Raw genomic sequence first — 17,072 nt, forward strand, 5'->3', positions numbered from 1 at the left:
ACAGAAAGGGCCAGGAAACGTATTGTTTAGAAGCAGTTAACAACTTGCCTTCTGATAATCTGCTTAATGTTGTTTAACCCTATCTTAATTAGTGGCACATTTGGGGAGATTACGCTAAATCCTCGTACCAAGAAGCTGATCTGGAACAACGCCTTTCTACTTTACAAGGCAGCCCGAGATCCTACCAACTCCGAAACAAAGTGATGAAGGGAGTCTAGGAAAGAAATACTTATGGTAGTGTAATGGTATGGATGAGGTGACCACAAACTCCCAAGGAGCAGGATGAAAGGCAGCTGCTCTGTGTGCTGTGGCTGAAGTGTGATGGTGGCCTGAGGAGGACAGACGGACGTCGCCGTGAGCTGAGCACGCGTCCTCTTTGCCACTCTGTTCTCAAGTCCCTAATCTGGGTACCCGGCTCAGCATTGTTATGCCTCCTCCTGTTACAGTTCTGAGCAAAATTCCTCCTAAGCTAAGTCATACACAATCAAACTGTTCTGCTAATGCAAATCAGGTCTCAATAAACTCCCTGGAGTTTCACTAGTGTGGCCCCCGCTTATATAGCTCTGGCTTAGTTAAGCATTGGAATGAACACTTAGTTTTGAATGCTCATTTAATTGATGCTGACTTACCTCTCCCCGTTCTTTGCTTAATAAGGGCCGAAGAGTTAGACATAACATTCAGCAGGAAAAACTAGCCTTTAGCATTTGCATTTGCTTCTGTGCCAAAAAAATGGGTTTCCTAACACTGATAAGTGAGAAAGAAATGCAAGTTTTCCATACGTCCTTTTGCAGACACGACCAGAACTGTTCAAATCTATTGACGCCACAGATGTGGATTCAGAGTATCTGGTAACATAAATTCCTTTGAAAGACCCATTGTGGTGATGAAGAAAAACCTGATACAATATCCTCTTCCAATTTCTAGCTTTGCTCTGTACGTTTCATTTCTAATGACTGCATAAATCTCTGACAAAATATGTCTATGTGGGTATTACAGACAATAACGGGGAAATAGGCATTGACTGTCCGGCTACCAAACATGTTAATGAAAGTAGCTGAAAGCTGGAATGGTTAATAAACAGACATAGGAGATTATAGGGCTCATTTTTTAGATGGATTATCTGACACAGAATGTCAACTGTACTTATGAATATCTGATGTTAAAAAACATTTTTGTGCCAGGGTTCTCATCTCGCATACAGGGGTATAATGAAGGAATAATTCTCTTGGAACAAATATCATTACTGGGATGAGATCAGATTCAATCCTTTAGGTTTCAATGCAGCTCTGGTTGCTATCAGTGGGAAGACTCCTGCTGAACCATAATGAACAAAAAACAAATTCAAAAATCCAAGTGGCATAGATACAAATTATATACATTTATTTTTATTCATTTTAAATAACATTCTTCTGTATAAATTCTGACATATATTCAAATCATACACTTTTTTTTTTTTTTAGAAATGCATTTGTAAGCATAGCCTATGCTTAGGAGACGCCTTATTTGGATGTGTAGTAAGACTGATGGGTTTCAATTGGGAGCAAGTACAACTTGTAAGGCCCACATTTTTCTTATTTTAATCCATTCCTCTGACACACGAAGAGCAGAGTCCTGTGGGAGCTCATTTTAAAACTTCACTTTAAAGAGAAACATATTTTTAGGATTCAATCTTGTATCCTTTATTTAAAGGAGACTGTGCAAACTTCCTGCCGCATTTCCATTGCCTGTCACATTTGAGCTAAAGCCGCTGTGTAGCAGCGGTTAACTGGCCCAGGGTACCTGAAGGATGCTGAATACATCCACCCCTCTTTCACAAATGGCTTCCAGCGTGCTTCGTTTGCTCAGCCTGCTCCAAGGGAATTATCATTCCAATGGATGACATCTCCTGACAGCTCCCCAGGGCTAGCGCTCCATGCAGTTATTTCTAGCTACAGTGGTTCATAAGATTCGAGATCATCTATCCACATTAACCCAATCGCTTTTTTGCATGTCTGTTGCACTCTGTGCTTACCAAATGCTCTCCTATGTTGTGAGCCATCCGGGCTGCCCCGTGCCTTTGGCACGTCATTGCTTCTTGCCCTTTATCCGCTCTGTTATATCCTCTTGCCTTCAGTTACTTGACTGTGGAACTGGACTCGCCCTGTCCAGACCAGCTGGGTCCACAGGGCCCTCACGACCCTGAGGACTGTGCCTTCAGAGCTCGTTTCCCGCCTTCCCCCAGCCCTCACCTGCCTTGTCGTACCTTCTCTATGCTCTACAGCTACCGTACCATGCCATCACCTGCCTTTCTCCATGACAGCCAGGCAGCGGCATGCCCAGTTAGAAGGTGATGCGTGGTGGCCCTTCAGGAAAGCTATGTGTATCTGCATTGCCACATCAGCCGTAGAAGGCACCAAGATGCCTTCCCCTTGTCTTGCTCGCTTCTGAGTTGGGCCTCAACGCAGCCCGGTAAGTTGATTTCTGAGTTACCTGCCTATACCCCAACATGGTGTAGGGTAAACCTCAACATCTGGGAAGCTTCATGACAAGTTATAACACGTGGCAGGTCGGTGGTCCTGGTGGCCTTTGGTACCCTGGCACAGGTTTTTTAGCTCTGCACCCCCTCAAAATACAAAGCCAACCTAAGCTGACTGGAGATATAACTAGCTCAGCTTCTTCCTCACCTCCCGTGGTGCCCAGGGGCCAGCTGCGTGATTGATGGAGAGAGGAAGGAGGATCCAATCTCACATCACCAAAGTCGAACAAGAAGCTGTTTATTCTTTCTTTGCTGAGGCATCAATCTCCTTTTATACATGTCGTTCCTCTATGCCAAAGGCCTGGTTGGCTGGAGATGGCTGGTTTTTTCCTACTGAGTCATTCTGCCATCTGACAAGCATTGTCCCAGTGCCACATGCCTGCTGTGCTCCAGTCCCTGCTAAAGAACATCCTGTGCTTTCCTCTGCTGTGCAAACCCGGGCAGCCAGGTCCCCCTTGCCCAGCCAAGCTTCCCATCACATCTATGGCACCCGGCTGGATCCCTTCGTCCAGATGTGCGACCCATAGACAACAGCACAGCTGTACTGCCCTCCCTCGCAGACTGTAAGGCGTCCTGACCTCCTCCTCTTTCCAAACCCGGGGCTCAAACACAAAGCCTTGAAGCAACTTGGAGGTCAGAAGCAGCCCAGATGCAAACACCTCCTGCGCTGCAGCAGGAGGGCTCAGCATCTCAACTCACCCTCTGGTTTTGCAGATGGTCAGTATTTCTACAATGTGAGAAAAATCAAAGCCTATTCCTGTTACAAAGCAGCCTACAGTCATACCAAAATTTGAGGAAAAGCATTCTGTGGCAAAGATGAAAAGATGTAAAATATTTTGGAAACATTAAAGTGAACAATCTGGCCTTCACTTTGCCTGCCAGCATTAGCCCCAGAAGCTAACGCTTCCTAAATTACTTTTCCCCGCCCTATGAAGTGACCAAGTGCAAGTATATCGCTAAATCAGCACTGCTAAATAATGACAATTTTTAGGAAATTTTGTTTCGTCACTATTCTGCTCTTTAAAAGTTTGATGAGTAACTCGAGGATTAGCAATATCCAGATTTTCTCCTCCAGTTCTCCCCCGTTTTATAACTAAAAGTAACATTGCTCTGAATGACATCAGCCAAGTTTATTTCCTAAACCATGGGACCATTCTACCCTTGCTCATCCTCGACTATTTTCCTTCTCACTTGCCGTGCCTCATCTTTAAATCAAGCAGCAAGCTTTTGAGGCAGAAATGGCATCTTTGTGCATGTGTTTAAAGCACCTATTCCCCCCCTCCCACCCCCCAAAGTCTCCAATGATAAGAAAAGCCTCCATGCAGCACCAGAAAGCAAATATTAATTACCACATTCTTCCTACCATTTCTCATCTTGAGAAATATTTATTTTTGCCTGGCTCTGAGGATGCATCAGTCAGCTCCTGCTGACCTTTAGCAGGTACTTCATTTATCCTCAGCATCAATCGCTTGCGAAGCACCAAAGGGCACAGCAATGCAGCTTTAGTTCTGAGGTTGGTCAGGAGTCAGGTGAAATATTTGTTTCACGCCCTGCTTAAATGTAATGGCATCAATTTTCACGGGTCGGCCCTGGCGGCTGCCCGGCACAGGGAGGGCACGGTGCCCGCCTCGAGGCAGGCACATGCAGGCTGCGGGTACCAGCGAGGAGCTCCATAGCGCAACCTCCCTCTGCTGTGCTGCCCATGAGTTTTTCTCCCCCTGCTAACAGTCCGCCAGCCCCCCCCAAAAACCAGGGGAATCGGTAAAACCTAAAGTCCCTCATAGTTTTTTTTTAATGGCCAATTCCCCACCACCAACTTGTGCTACATACATTTCCTGCAAGCATCCATGCGCTTTGAGCTTTTAAGCCTAGAAGCGCAGATCGGCTCCTGCGAGCTCTTCGGCTGAAAGCCATTTTCACCCAAATCCAGGAGATTTTCGCTTTTGCCCTTCAAGAGGCCAGGAGGCTGCGCTCAGCCCTCCGGCATGTCCCCCGTCACCGCGTCAGCACGGGAGAGGTGGCACGAGATCCACCCACGTGATGAGCAACCGCTTCGGAAAAACTCGGCCATCGAGACCAGGCTCTCAGTGCACTCATGACAGTGTATTTGCATTTTGTATGAAGACTTAAAAGCAAGTAACAGAATGGTACATCTGATTTTTGGACACCGACTAGGCCCTAGTTATGGCGACACTGGGTTCACTCTGTATTGAAAAGAATGGGAAGATCTGGCAGATGCAAGTAGGGAGCACTCACATTTTCCCTAAAAAAGAAAGTTATTCAATGACACTAGAAGAAAAGCTTTAAGCAGTCGGTGTTTGCCAGAGTCCCAGCTCCAACAATATTGCCATCTAATTTACAGTATTTTAAACAATCCTCATTTTTTTTTCTTTTTAAACAACGCCACTAACCGCTGTACAATTAAAATCTAGATGATAAAATATGACTTAGGGAATAGGGGAGGTTGGGGAGGGGTTCATGGTTTTGTTGTTGGGGTTTTTTTGGTTGGTTGGTTGTCTTTTTTTACAAATAATTACAAATACAATCCCAAGAAGATATATTACATTTTATATACAGAACACACCATTTCTATCAGGGTAGGGTATTAAGCCTAGCTTTTATTTTTACACGGCAACCCTGAGATGTCTTGTCGTCTTCCCTTGCACAGAAACTATACAAGTTCATTAACTCCTTCTAGAAAAAAAAAATGGATTGCTATGTTTTAATAGCATCATCACCCTGTATAAATACTCAGAAAGGGAAAAGTTTAGTCTTTTCCCTAACTCCAATATTTTCATGATTTATTTTTTTTTTTGTGTTTCCCTGTTTAGTGGAAACTGCTAATGGTGACTTTTTTCAAGTGTGCAACTCTCTCCTCTACCTGCCTTTTGGTCGTACAGTGAACAATTATTTCCCTTTTTTTGTCCTCCTTTTCAAACAGCTTTCTATCAGGAACTGATATGAAGCCTTTGCAAAGGTCTTTCCTGAAAATCCACTGCGAATTCATGAGCTACTTTTCAGACTAAAGGATGCAAACGTAAGTGTTAGGTTGGCTGGAAATCAAGTAGCTCCTGATTAATCCTGGGGTACTGCTTTCTCCACCCCACCGCCTCTTCACCAAAAAAAAATATTTTCAGATCAGCATAATCAAGTCTTTAACAACAGTGAATTCTATGGATCTGCATGGAGAACAGGACACTGAATGCATTTCACCGTATTACCTGAAATTCGGATCTACTACACTTTTTTCTGTTCACCTGCAAGCTACGGCATGCCCAGCATTAAGAGTATCTGAAGAGCAAATTCCTCTGCGTGGAGCCTTGGCACGGATCCCGATACCCCTTCAACAAGCCCTGTTAACTTTTTTAAGCCGACTTTGGAATAGCTGGATCATTTCTTCTAAGCTTTAAAATTATGCATGGGAGTCGTCAGCGTTAGCTGTCCGTTCGGTGCAACTTCATTCCCATCATCTTCCAGCAGCCCAGAAACATCAGCGTTGGGTATGCTGTCGTGGTAGCTGCTAAAACTGATGTTGTCCTCCTTGAGTTCAATGGTCCAAAAAGGAGCGTTAAGTTTTCTGTTTTGATACTCACGGTACATGTAGACAGCACCCACAAAGCCCATTAGTAGGACCACAACAATGATGATAACTGTCAAAATAATTATGTTAAACTGAGTCCACGAAACATCTGCGAAAGCAGAGGTGCTATTGTCAGAGGAACTTATGGGAAATACGGTCTGTATAGTTGTTGGTGACAACGTACTGTTTATCACTGCCGTTGAAAATGATGTCGCCTTGCTGGCATTTGGAGCAGAAGTTGTAAACTCCCTTGTTTCTGGGCCGAGAGTGGCTTCTGCAAAACAAATAAAAAATGATCAATACAAATATGCTATGTTGGAATCAAACACAAACATCAGAGATTTGACATTTATATCACAGTTATTATGGCAATTAAGTCTACACTGCTAAAGCTGGTAATTTTTCAAAATAGTTTACAAAAATGGTTAGCAGGGTTGGGTTTGGTTTTTTCTAATTCTTATTTATAAGTGATATATTGATATATTAATGCTCATAAATAAGTGCTCGTTGCCTGCAGCATTCCTATGAAAAGTGGTGATGGATAGATGGGTGCAGTAGGCAAGATTCAGTGTTAGATACTCATGACGAAGGCAAGGCACCCAGTCCAGCTCATATTCAGCCTGTGAAAACGGGGCTTTACGGAGCTCAGCCAAAGTTTGGACTTTGAACCTAAGGAAGGCAGAGTTTCACTCATCTACGTGGGCTGCACAATCAGGCTGGGAGGACACAGCGACTCCAGGAGCTTAAACCTTTCACAGTCACTACATCACTATGTTCACAATATTATTATTTCTGCCTTACCCGTGCTAGAAGATAAAAAAATGAAAAAATGAAGTATGACTACTCCACTGTCATAGTGTTTAGCAACGTGTTTCAATATTTACACTGCTAAAAGGACAAAATAACCCCAATTCTGCATTTGAATGCAGACGTCATGCACAAATCTCACGGAAACCCCCAGTCTGCGTACCCAGAAGCAGAAGGTAATCAAATCACAACAAAAAGAGACTGTGGATGTTCTTATGAAGCTTTTGAACCCAGCAGAAGCCAGTTTGGATCCTGTTTTGGTTTCAGCTGCTGGCATACATCTGCACAAGAAGGATGAGAACATGGGAACTACTGGACCGTGCCACATGGTCCATCTTCCTCTGCAGCCTGTTCCCAGGCACAAAATAGCCAGGAACCTGCCTTGCTTCCAGCAGACATGGGATAACTCCCTTCTCAGACCCTGGAATCGGTGACAAGTTAACACTGGAGATCTCGTAAGTGGGATGCAAATTCATTACGCCTTCTTCCGACCGGTTGAGCTGTAGGCCTCAGAAAGCACCAGAACAGCCTGAGTATTAGGCTCCCAAATGTAACTAATAAAGCATTTTCTTCACGGGAAGAACCTGATCTATTTTAGATTCCCAAGTCCAGGCAGCAGGAACCCTCCAGAAGCTGAAGCCTCAATTGAGCAAAATGTTCTCTACACCTATTGCTCCACAGGACTCTCTGCACTTCTCTCTTCCATTTCTCTTTCTGCTATTAGAAATGCAACTTCATTTTCAACCCACTTACAGCTGCAGCAGTTACAGCTGATGGGGCCGTGCTGTATTGATCCAGCTCTCCTGAAGAGAACATCTACTAATTACGACTGAGGAGAGTCACTTCCGAAGGACTAATTTTGCACTAAGTTGCATCTCCAATGGCAACAGGAGCTGGAAATACTCAGCTCGTCTCCTGCCACGGGCCCTCGGGGGAACTCCCACGAGTTAACTTTGGGCTGTCACGTTCCAGGTTCAGGCAGTGGAGAAAGAAACTCCTCTGGAGGGCGCATCACACATCTCATTTGGGCTCCTACTCAGAGTCCCTCCCTGCAGCAGCTCCTCTGTTCTCTGCAGGTCCTGCCTTAGGTTGATAAGGATGTTCAGGATGCCGAATGCCAGCAGGAATTTCTCTATGGGCTAACAGGCAGAATTTTGCAGTAGGAAGCAACGTGACAGGAGCAAGAGGTTCCTGGATACAGCTCTGGGAGAAGGGCATGAGGAATTCAGTCATCCTTTCCAAATTCCTTCATCAATACTCAGTTCTTGGCAAACCCTGCCAGTAGCTATAATTAGAAAAAAAGCAGAGCAGAGACAATGGCTGATTCACCAGCAAGGAAACAGGACTTTTCTGGGCTTTATTTGTGAGTCAGCATCAGCTAAGTGCTGGCAGGGGGGACATGGGTGAAAACATTTCCTGGAGCTGCCGGTAACGTCATGGTGAAATAGTGCCATGCTCTGACCGTGGACTGTCGCTTCTGGGCCATGATACACACAGCGATGCCTTTTTCCGCTCGCCAGGGCCGTGCCAACCCTCCAGATGTCCTAAAGCAGCTCCTTGAGAGCCGCAGCTGTTCAGTCAATGGGCCGCTTTGGCAGCTTTGACGTGAGCGTCATCTCCAGCTGCTCGATTGAAATGAAGTCTCTGCAAAGCTTCTGCTGCCTCCTGCCATGAACGAGCACCGGCAGGAGCCAGGGCCGCGCCAGCAGCCCACGCGCCGGCTCCCGGGGACGGCTGCGACGCTCGGCTGGGTGGCATGGTGCCACGCTGCATCACTAAGTCCTTGCTGCTATGCCTCACCATCCACCCCAGGGTCGGAAACTACTGACTTTGGTCATCCCACTCCTCCTTGGAATATTCTCTCCATCAGCCTTGAAAGCAGCAAAATCTTGATCAGGTTTAAGACGCTGAGCATCCCCTTTGGATACTTGAGGTTGGGTTTAGCTTTGCCCAGGCTGTAACAAAACACGCTGTCTTATTTCAACTGCGACAACTTAGAGTCTGGGTGATGGTTTCACTCTAGAAGCCACTCAAATGCACTATCAGTTTATGAAAATCTTAACCTAAAACTAGTTAATGCACAGTACCTCACCATGTCAATTATTTTTAGGCAAATTGTGTGTAAGAAACTGGAAAGAAACAGTACGCCTTTTTAATTGCTTGGTAAGAAAGGGTTAAAACAGGTGTCACGGAAACAGGAAAGTGAGAAGAGCATGTCCCAGTCCCTTTGAAAGAGGACAGTCTTTCCCCACATCAGGAATTGCCTGTAACGATGCCAGGAAATTAAAACGAATGGTGAAAACTGCAAGTACACAAGCAGAGCCATACATATGGATTTTAATGGAGCAAGGTCACGTAGCTCTTTGCACAAAGACAGAGCTGTGCAGGGGGAGATAATGGATGACCCGATGCAAAACTGCCATTTCCAGCCCTGTAACGGCACGGTTACAGCTAATGAGCATTCAACTTTTTTGTATTGATCATCTCCCCGCGCAGAGAAAGACTCTGTGATTACACCTCCAGAGAGCAGCATGGGAGTGAAAACCACATTAGCTCCTAATGGAAGATCTGAATTAAATCTCTGTCGGTGACAAGGATGAATTTGGGCCCAGATACTTTCCTGAACTCTGGCTTCTCTTATCTAATCCATAAGATCGGTAATGTTTCCATGCATGGAGCTGGAGATCCACCTTGTGGACCAACCTCCTGATAACCACTGAAGGAGCAACTCAAGAACCGTTTTCTCCCACTTTACTACGAGTCCTGCCGCTATGCAGTAGCCTTTCTAAGTACCAGAGCTAGTTTGCGCCTGAGATACTGCATGCACCGTCTCGGATTTGGACTGAAGACTGATGAGAGACCCTCAGAGCGGGTACCAGAAAATTCTGGTGTTGACTCTATGTACAATTTTGGATCTCACCTCTCCGAGCTTTGGCTTCCTCATTTAGAAAGAAAAAAAAATAAGAATATCCAAACTTGGCCCAAGTAGTTACTGTTTGCAGAGTATAAGGAGTGACAAAGTTTATTATAAACACCCTTCCTAGGGAACTAGACAGTGCTATTGAATGGACTAGTCGATACGGACAATCCACTAGGCACTAGGAGATCAAATGTATCAAGCAGTGGAAATCTGAAAACCTGCACTTAAAATACACTACAAATAGCATTTGTTTTCCAGCTTGTTCACTAGAGGTGCCTGCCACAGTCTGGGAATGAGGGTGGTTACAGAGCTACCTCTGACCCACAGATTTCAAGGCCAGTAGCACCAACGTGTTACAAAGGTCTGGTTTCTCCCCTGTACCACAGGCCGGATGAATCGAAACCAATATGAACAATTGCCAATATTCCCTCCCCGGCCTTCAGGCAGCTTGCGCCCACCTGAGCCGCCCAGCGAGCTGCGACGCTGGTTTGAGGAGGGGGTTTTACCTTTCTTGGTGCAGTTGGTGCCCTCGGGGTCTCGGACGTAGCCGTCCTCGCACTCCTCGCAGTGAAAGCCCGCGGTGTGGTACAGGCAGCCGAGGCACTCCCCGCTCTCCGGCTTGCAGACGCTGGGTGACCGCGCGGGGTCCACGTTCCCGTTGCATTTACACCTCACGCAGATGCTGTCGGAGTTGTAGTAGCCGTTGTCACACCGATTGCAGTTCGGGCCGGTGTACCCCGTTCTGCATTTGTCACACCTCGGGGCAGTTTCACCGGGATCTAAAGAATACAGAAAGAAACCGGGTACGCGCCACGGCCCCTTGCAGAGAAACACCCGCTGTGGGATCTGTTCTGTGGGGCCTGACCACAAGTCACCGTGACAAATACCAGCAGCCAGCGAGTATCAACCAACCTCAAATTTTAAGCTGAAAATATAACTTTTGAACTGCAGCATTTTCTGTTTCTAGGGGGAAAAAAGCTTGGGGGGGGGTTTCTGATGCCTCCTACCAGCATCAGAGAACACGCTTAGCACGTTGCTAAGCAAACAGATTCTTACTCCTGAACATTTCCATCTCAAACGGCCAATTTCCGAAAACAGCTGGAACTACATCAGGGATGTCAGCAATCTGCAGCAACTTCTTGGCCTACATGAAGCCAGGGGTGGCTTTATTGCAAAACTGATTAAGGAAATACCAAAAAAAGTCTTACATATATTTATTACAGCTATGACTTCTTCTCTTGGTTACATCAAAATAGAGCAGGAGGATTGGGGAGTCTCTGTTTGGAGCCCCAGGGTTCAGAAGAGGGTTTAGAGAGGCATGGGTGGCTGCGTGGCACTGCTGGGCATCTCCTGTACCTCTCCTGGCTGTCACAAGCCCAGCAGTTTCTCTCTACAAACCTTTACGGGCTCTTCAGAGCGGGCTGCAGCCTGTCGCAAAGCGTTTCTGATGCCCTCCGCTGCCCAGCTGCTCTCACAAGAGGCAACACGAGCACCAGGGACACATGGTGGCAGGCGCCGCTTCCAGCAAAGTGCCCGGGTTCCCACAAAGAGGAGAGTCACGGGCTATAAACCACCTCGCAAGGCTGATGAGCGGCAATTTAATTGAAAAGAGCTACACGCATTATCACAGAATCATAGAATATCTGAGGAATTAGACCAAAAATGAAAGCCTTACGTATTCGGCAGGTGCCGGTTGATGCCACGGTGGAGCACGGGCAGTGGTGGCAGGCGTGGGCAGCGTGGGGGCTTCTGTAGAAGCCCTCCTTGCAGAGCTCGCAGTGGTCTCCCTCCGTGTTGTCCTGGCACTGCAGGCAGGTCCCTGGGGAAGGGGCAGGAGCACAAGCAGCCGTTCAGCGGCAGGAACTGGAGCAGAACATTTGGAGCAAGAATCTGCACGGAGCGCTCTCAATTCTCACAGCTCACAGGTGATTTTTGGATGCCCTCCGGCCAAAACGTGATCCTGGCCTCTTATGACCTTCTGACAGTCGCCCCCCCCCCTCCATACACACACATAATGTGAAAAAGTAGGTAGCCCCAGCAGAGATACCCACAGCTCATCACTTTAAATAGGTCAGTGCAGGTAAACACATGCTACCGATATTAAATGGTCCTCAAGGAAAGGGACTTTGGTTCGCATCTGTGCCAGTGAGACGGGATCCTGATGCTTCAAATCCCTCGCTCCCACGAGGGAGTCCCTCCAGTTTATGCCTTTGCCCTTTTTTGTGTGCAGCCACCACAGAGCTGGTGGTCGGGGGTAAGGAAGAGCCACCGTCGTGCTCTGGGGGCAGACGGCTCCATCCCACCACTGTGGCTCCAGCTCCTCCGTCCCCATCCCAGGAGGAACATTCGCTACGGACACGAGGCAGCAGCAATCACTGACCTTCCCGGAGAAACAGAGGAGAACTGGGGGTTCACGGCAGCCACCCCCCCTTCCTGGGGAAGCCCCTGAATCAGAAAATCGACGTGCTGTGTCGTAGCAGAGCCTGTGTCCTAATGGCCCTCTAAATTGCATTTTGATACTATTGTGACCAGAGGAAGAAAAATCTCCCTAGTTATAAAAACGCAGCCTCTATCAAAAGCCCATCCATCAACAGGAACATCCTGTAATTCCGCAGGCTCCTCGTCGAGGTGGCAGTGACCCGAGGGGAGCTTATTTGATTAAATCCCGTGTACGAGACTCTGAAAAGGCAACAGCCACCTTCGAGCAAACCCGGGCGGCACAGAGCATTTATTCACTGCGTATATAAGCACAGAGAAGAGATGCACTGAGCTAATCTAGCACTGCTGAGGGGGTATGGAAAAGTCTCATATCAACATTAACCACAGAAAAAATCCGGAATTAGGTTAATGCTGACTGTGAAAAAAAACCCAGCAGATTTTCTTATTAATATTGGAGGAGTTTGGCTCCCTTGCAAGGCCAACACGCTGCATGGCTCCTTCTCTTCTCTTTCCAGAGCGATGACTCTGCAGCTGAGCATCCCTGAGCAAGCCCGGCGTGTCCTTGGAGCCGATCCTCGCGCCGGGATGGGAAGCAAACCCTGGCAGCTCTAGGGAAGTGGCCGATTCCCCGGCACGGAGGGGCTGGCAGCTCCCCGATGAGCAAGGACGCTCGCACGGCGTCACCTCCCACACGCTGTTTGCTCTTCACCCAACAAGCTTGTCAGACACGAGCCGGTGGTTTTTGTGGGAGAGATGTCAGGGTTAGAGGGGAAGATGATCTGCTGGGCTCAGTTTCTCCAATCGAAAACCTCCATCAGCAGCTCCAGCGGGACGCCTGGGACAGACCGGCTCGAGGAAGGTCAACCTGCCCCATCAGCACCGAGGGTGCCTTGAACCGTGCCCTGCAGGCATTAATGGTGGTATAAATCTGGGATCCCACCTGCGTTTTCTGTACAGTCTCGGTCATTTCAGGACCAATGTCTTTTCCATCGGCGGAAATTACTCCCATTTATCTACACCGACCCCGCAAAATGGCTGCGTTTCCAATGAGTCAGCGAGTCGCTCAGCCACGCAAAGCCCGCATGGGCTTGCCGTCGGGTATCGCTGCGGAAAGCCTTAATAATTAATAGCACTTCCCATCCTGATAATGCCCTCGGGAAGGATCAGGCCTCACTGTACCTCAGCTGGGCAGATGCAACCAAACGCCTTGCACAGACACAACCCGCGGCACAAGGGTGGTGTGGAAGGAAGGGTCGCCTGGGGAGCGCGGGCTGCCCAATTTCCAGCCCAGTAATTGTAGATATTCGTCCTGGGCAGAGGGAGGCCGGGCGGAGATGGTGGCAGAGCCGGCAGAGGGAGCCCGAAGTACAGCATTAATGCAAAAGAAACCTTGAAAATTTGACAAAGACTACACAGAGTTGATGGAAAGCTGGGGAGGTCACACAAAGTGCAGTCTCCAGAGCAGGCTGAGTGCATTACTTATTGGATGTCAGATCTAATTTTTAATTGACTGTTCTCTGTTCGGGTTTTGTTTGGGTTCCCCCACCCCCAGCAGCAAATAAAGCAGATGGAGGAAAATTTTTTAAAAAAGGGATTTTTGTCAAATCAACAATAGCTCATTAACCAAAAAGAGGGTCTTTCTTTGCAGTGGGCGCTGACAGCCCCAGCAGAAGCAGTGCCTCAACAGCCCCGTCCCGGGGGCAAGGTCTGCGCCGGGTTTGGGTTTGTCGGGTTGTTGTTTTTTTTTTTTAAATCAAGAGCGGGGGAAACATCGAGAGAGAAAAAGGAAAAGCAGATTATCTTCCTCCTTCACAAAACCCACACACCCGGCTCCAAATCCGTAACGCAGCTGATGCGCGCACAGCGTTACATACAATCTTAGATCCTTCAGTATTCGTAGGACATAAGCACAAGAAGTTCAGGGTAGGAATGAATGCAATAATTCATCCAGGCAGGACCAGGGCACTGGCTGGGCAGAGTCAGCACCGCGGCCGCCCGTTCCTCTGCAAAGCACACAGGCCACGAGGGAACAGACACTGGTGCAGAAATTACCCAGAAATACCGTATTTGATGAACTCTGTCTCTCTGCCAGCTATGCAAAAACCCTGCAACATTTTTATTTTTTTTTTTAAATTATTGCTCCTTTCTCAGCTCCTGCATAAATATTACAGAACTTGCATTTCAGCCGGGAAGTTTTGATGAGAATTTGGATTTTGCAGTGTGAATTTGGATTTTGCTCTTTTGTTTGATTCACGTAACATGGCTCCTCCGGGATCTCTCCTTTCAGCGGAGATGGGAAAGCAATTGAGTTCTCCCCCTGCCCTCCCATAAGCTGTTCAAGCACAGGTGCTTCGACGTTTGCACTCCATCAGCATCTGTGTGAGTGAGGACCGGCCAAAGAAACCATCAAGGAAAATGAACAAGGCAAATTTTATAAAAAGTGGGCAAAAATTAATTAGGTGGTGCCAGTTTTTTCCAGCATTAATCATGTTATCTGTGGCAATAACAGCCACCTTACGTCAGTGCCAGCACAGTATATGTTTCCAGGTAAACAGCAGTTAAACAAAAGCTCCTTAAAAGCCCGTGTTGTGTATTTGTGTAAGTGCAGAGAACAATAGAGCACTGATTTCCGATAGAGACTGCAGAATAAAGGCTCTGCACTGCAGCCTGGGGTAAATAACGCAGCCTTTATTGACTTCCTTGGGAAGAGGACGAGCTCCAACCTTGCCCTGCATTTTAAATTTGGTTTTAAGCTAAAGATTGTGGGTACTCAAGGCATAAAGATGCAGATGGAAGAGGATGAAGGCAGAAGTCTGCTGAATGAAAATGGCAAAAAACAGAGACAGAGGAGCAGAGACAAAGTCTGCACCCACCATGGTGACAGGAGGAGTTACCTGTTGAGCTGTTGCAGGTTTTGGAGTGGTTGTTGCACTGGCACGGCTCGCAGGCGGTTTCGTTAAACCTGTAGTATCCATCACTGCACTGGTCACACTTCAGGCCCGTGACACCATCTTTACACTGGCATTTCCCAGAGCTGCACAGAGAAAAACAAACGGTGAAATCTGGATGTGCTGGGAGGCATCCAAAGTCCAAACCTGCGGTCAGTGTTTCGTACTCCCCTTCCAAAGCGGGGAACTCTGCACAGAAACTCCTGCTGGAAGCGGGATGGGAAACCCACGGGGGGCAACAGTTTCCAAAAAGTGATGGTGAGTTCCAGAAAGGCTGAGTCCCTGCAAAACCGGTTGCCCTGGCAGCAATTTCCAGCTGGGCATGAGAAATCACCACCCATTCTGGAAAGCCATGGCCCAAAGCCATCCCCATGCATCAGCCCCCAGGAGATGCTCCAACAGCCCCTCTCCTGTCCCGGCTTCATCACGCACCAGCCCCGGGTCCTGCAGGACACTGGGACGCTTGTGCTCCCTACGCTTGAATGATAAAAGGGCACCCACATGGATAATCACCTCACCTCCGTATCGGTGTTGAGCAGCATCTCCCAGATTTTCGGGCAAGTGGACAATTCCCTGCTTGCCCTCCGCTTCTCCTCCACCATCCTGTTTATCCCTTCCACGCAACATCCCCACGGCCACCCAGGCAAAGCCCCTCTCCCCAGTCCACTTCTCCTACCCCGCAGGAGCCAGGGAAAGCCAAGAGTGGGTTTTCCCTTCCCCAGCGGTTTCCCCTATAACGAACCCTGTTTACTTGGGCTCGAGGCCGCTGCGCGGCGGGTGGAGCTCCGCAGCTAAAATAGAGGGTATCGGTGTTGGTTGGCATGAGGAAATAGCAGGAGGCTATAAAAAGCAGGAGTTACCCTCATTCCTTTGGCTTTCCATGCCCATCTTTCCACATAGAGGCTTCAAGCCTATCGCTTTCATAAGCGACTTTATATACTAGCAGCATTTAGGCTCAACTCTCAGAGAAATGACAGGAATGGATAAAATGCTGTTTCCCATCACCGCCCCGGCACGGCGACTGCCAGCTACGGCTCATCCCACCTGAAAACGTGGGATCTGCTAACGGCCGAGCCCAGGACGAGAGCGCAGTGGTGCCTCTCCCCATCTCCCACAGCCCCGAGGAAACCTCAGCCCCTGCGTGCGGCACGGGGAAGCCAGCACAGCACCCAAATAATCGGGATTTGGTCTCTTCCAGGTGATGGATTTATTTGCAGCTGCAGCGGACGAGGCAGGTACCATTCACGGAGCCCCCCTCCCACCCCGGCACACCGCTGGACGCACCCCGGCTTCGCTCTCCTGCTGTATAACCTCCACCCCATTCATACACTTTTTAAATACAGCATTTCAGGGTCCGGTGTGCCTGCAACAAAGATAATCTATTGTTCTCCCTCGCTTCTCCTGGGGAAGGGCGAACGACGCACAATTTGCTTCTAAAAGCCCCTAGAAAGATCTGCTGATGAAAAGGAACAGAGGCTCCAAACGGCTGGATGCGCTGTCGGTGCGGTGTTCTTAATTAAAATGCAGTAGATAGCGATGTTTTGGGGAAGACATCGCTTCTGGTAGAAATTAACATCATTTAGTATTTCTGTTGATGGTTTGCTTGCCAAAGGAAGAGGAAATACTTAACGGCCACCAAAATACGGAACTCAGCCCAAGTGGCTCCACAATTAAATAGTTCCAGAATATGAAACTTCAGGCATATTTAATGGGCTGATTACAAGAAGGAAAAAGAAATACGATGTTTCCTTGCTCTCCAGACCATTATCTGGAATTGCAGCAGGCAGATGCAGGATTCGAAGGGATGCTGTTAAGCAGCTCAGTATGTTTGACTTTTAAAGAGCTTTTCACAAGACCTGACAT

The 17,072-nt window shown here is 47.8% G+C and overlaps 1 protein-coding gene across 1 annotated transcript in view; it reads right to left on the reverse strand.

Moving 5' to 3' along the window:
• Positions 1 to 4,597: 4,597 nt before the first annotated feature.
• The window catches only part of MEGF9 (multiple EGF like domains 9), a 54,031-nt gene continuing 41,556 nt past the window's right edge, over positions 4,598 to 17,072 (reverse strand). The window contains exons 3-6 of the mRNA XM_074608653.1: positions 15,156 to 15,295; positions 11,498 to 11,641; positions 10,329 to 10,601; positions 4,598 to 6,369 (exon numbers count right to left, since the gene is read on the reverse strand). Of these exons, the coding sequence (XP_074464754.1) occupies positions 5,915 to 6,369; positions 10,329 to 10,601; positions 11,498 to 11,641; positions 15,156 to 15,295 (1,012 nt within the window). The 3' untranslated portion in view covers positions 4,598 to 5,914. The remainder of the gene's footprint in view (positions 6,370 to 10,328; positions 10,602 to 11,497; positions 11,642 to 15,155; positions 15,296 to 17,072) is intronic.

This window comes from Larus michahellis, chromosome 15, assembly GCF_964199755.1.
Source record: "Larus michahellis chromosome 15, bLarMic1.1, whole genome shotgun sequence".
NCBI classification, from domain to species: Eukaryota; Metazoa; Chordata; class Aves; order Charadriiformes; family Laridae; genus Larus; species Larus michahellis.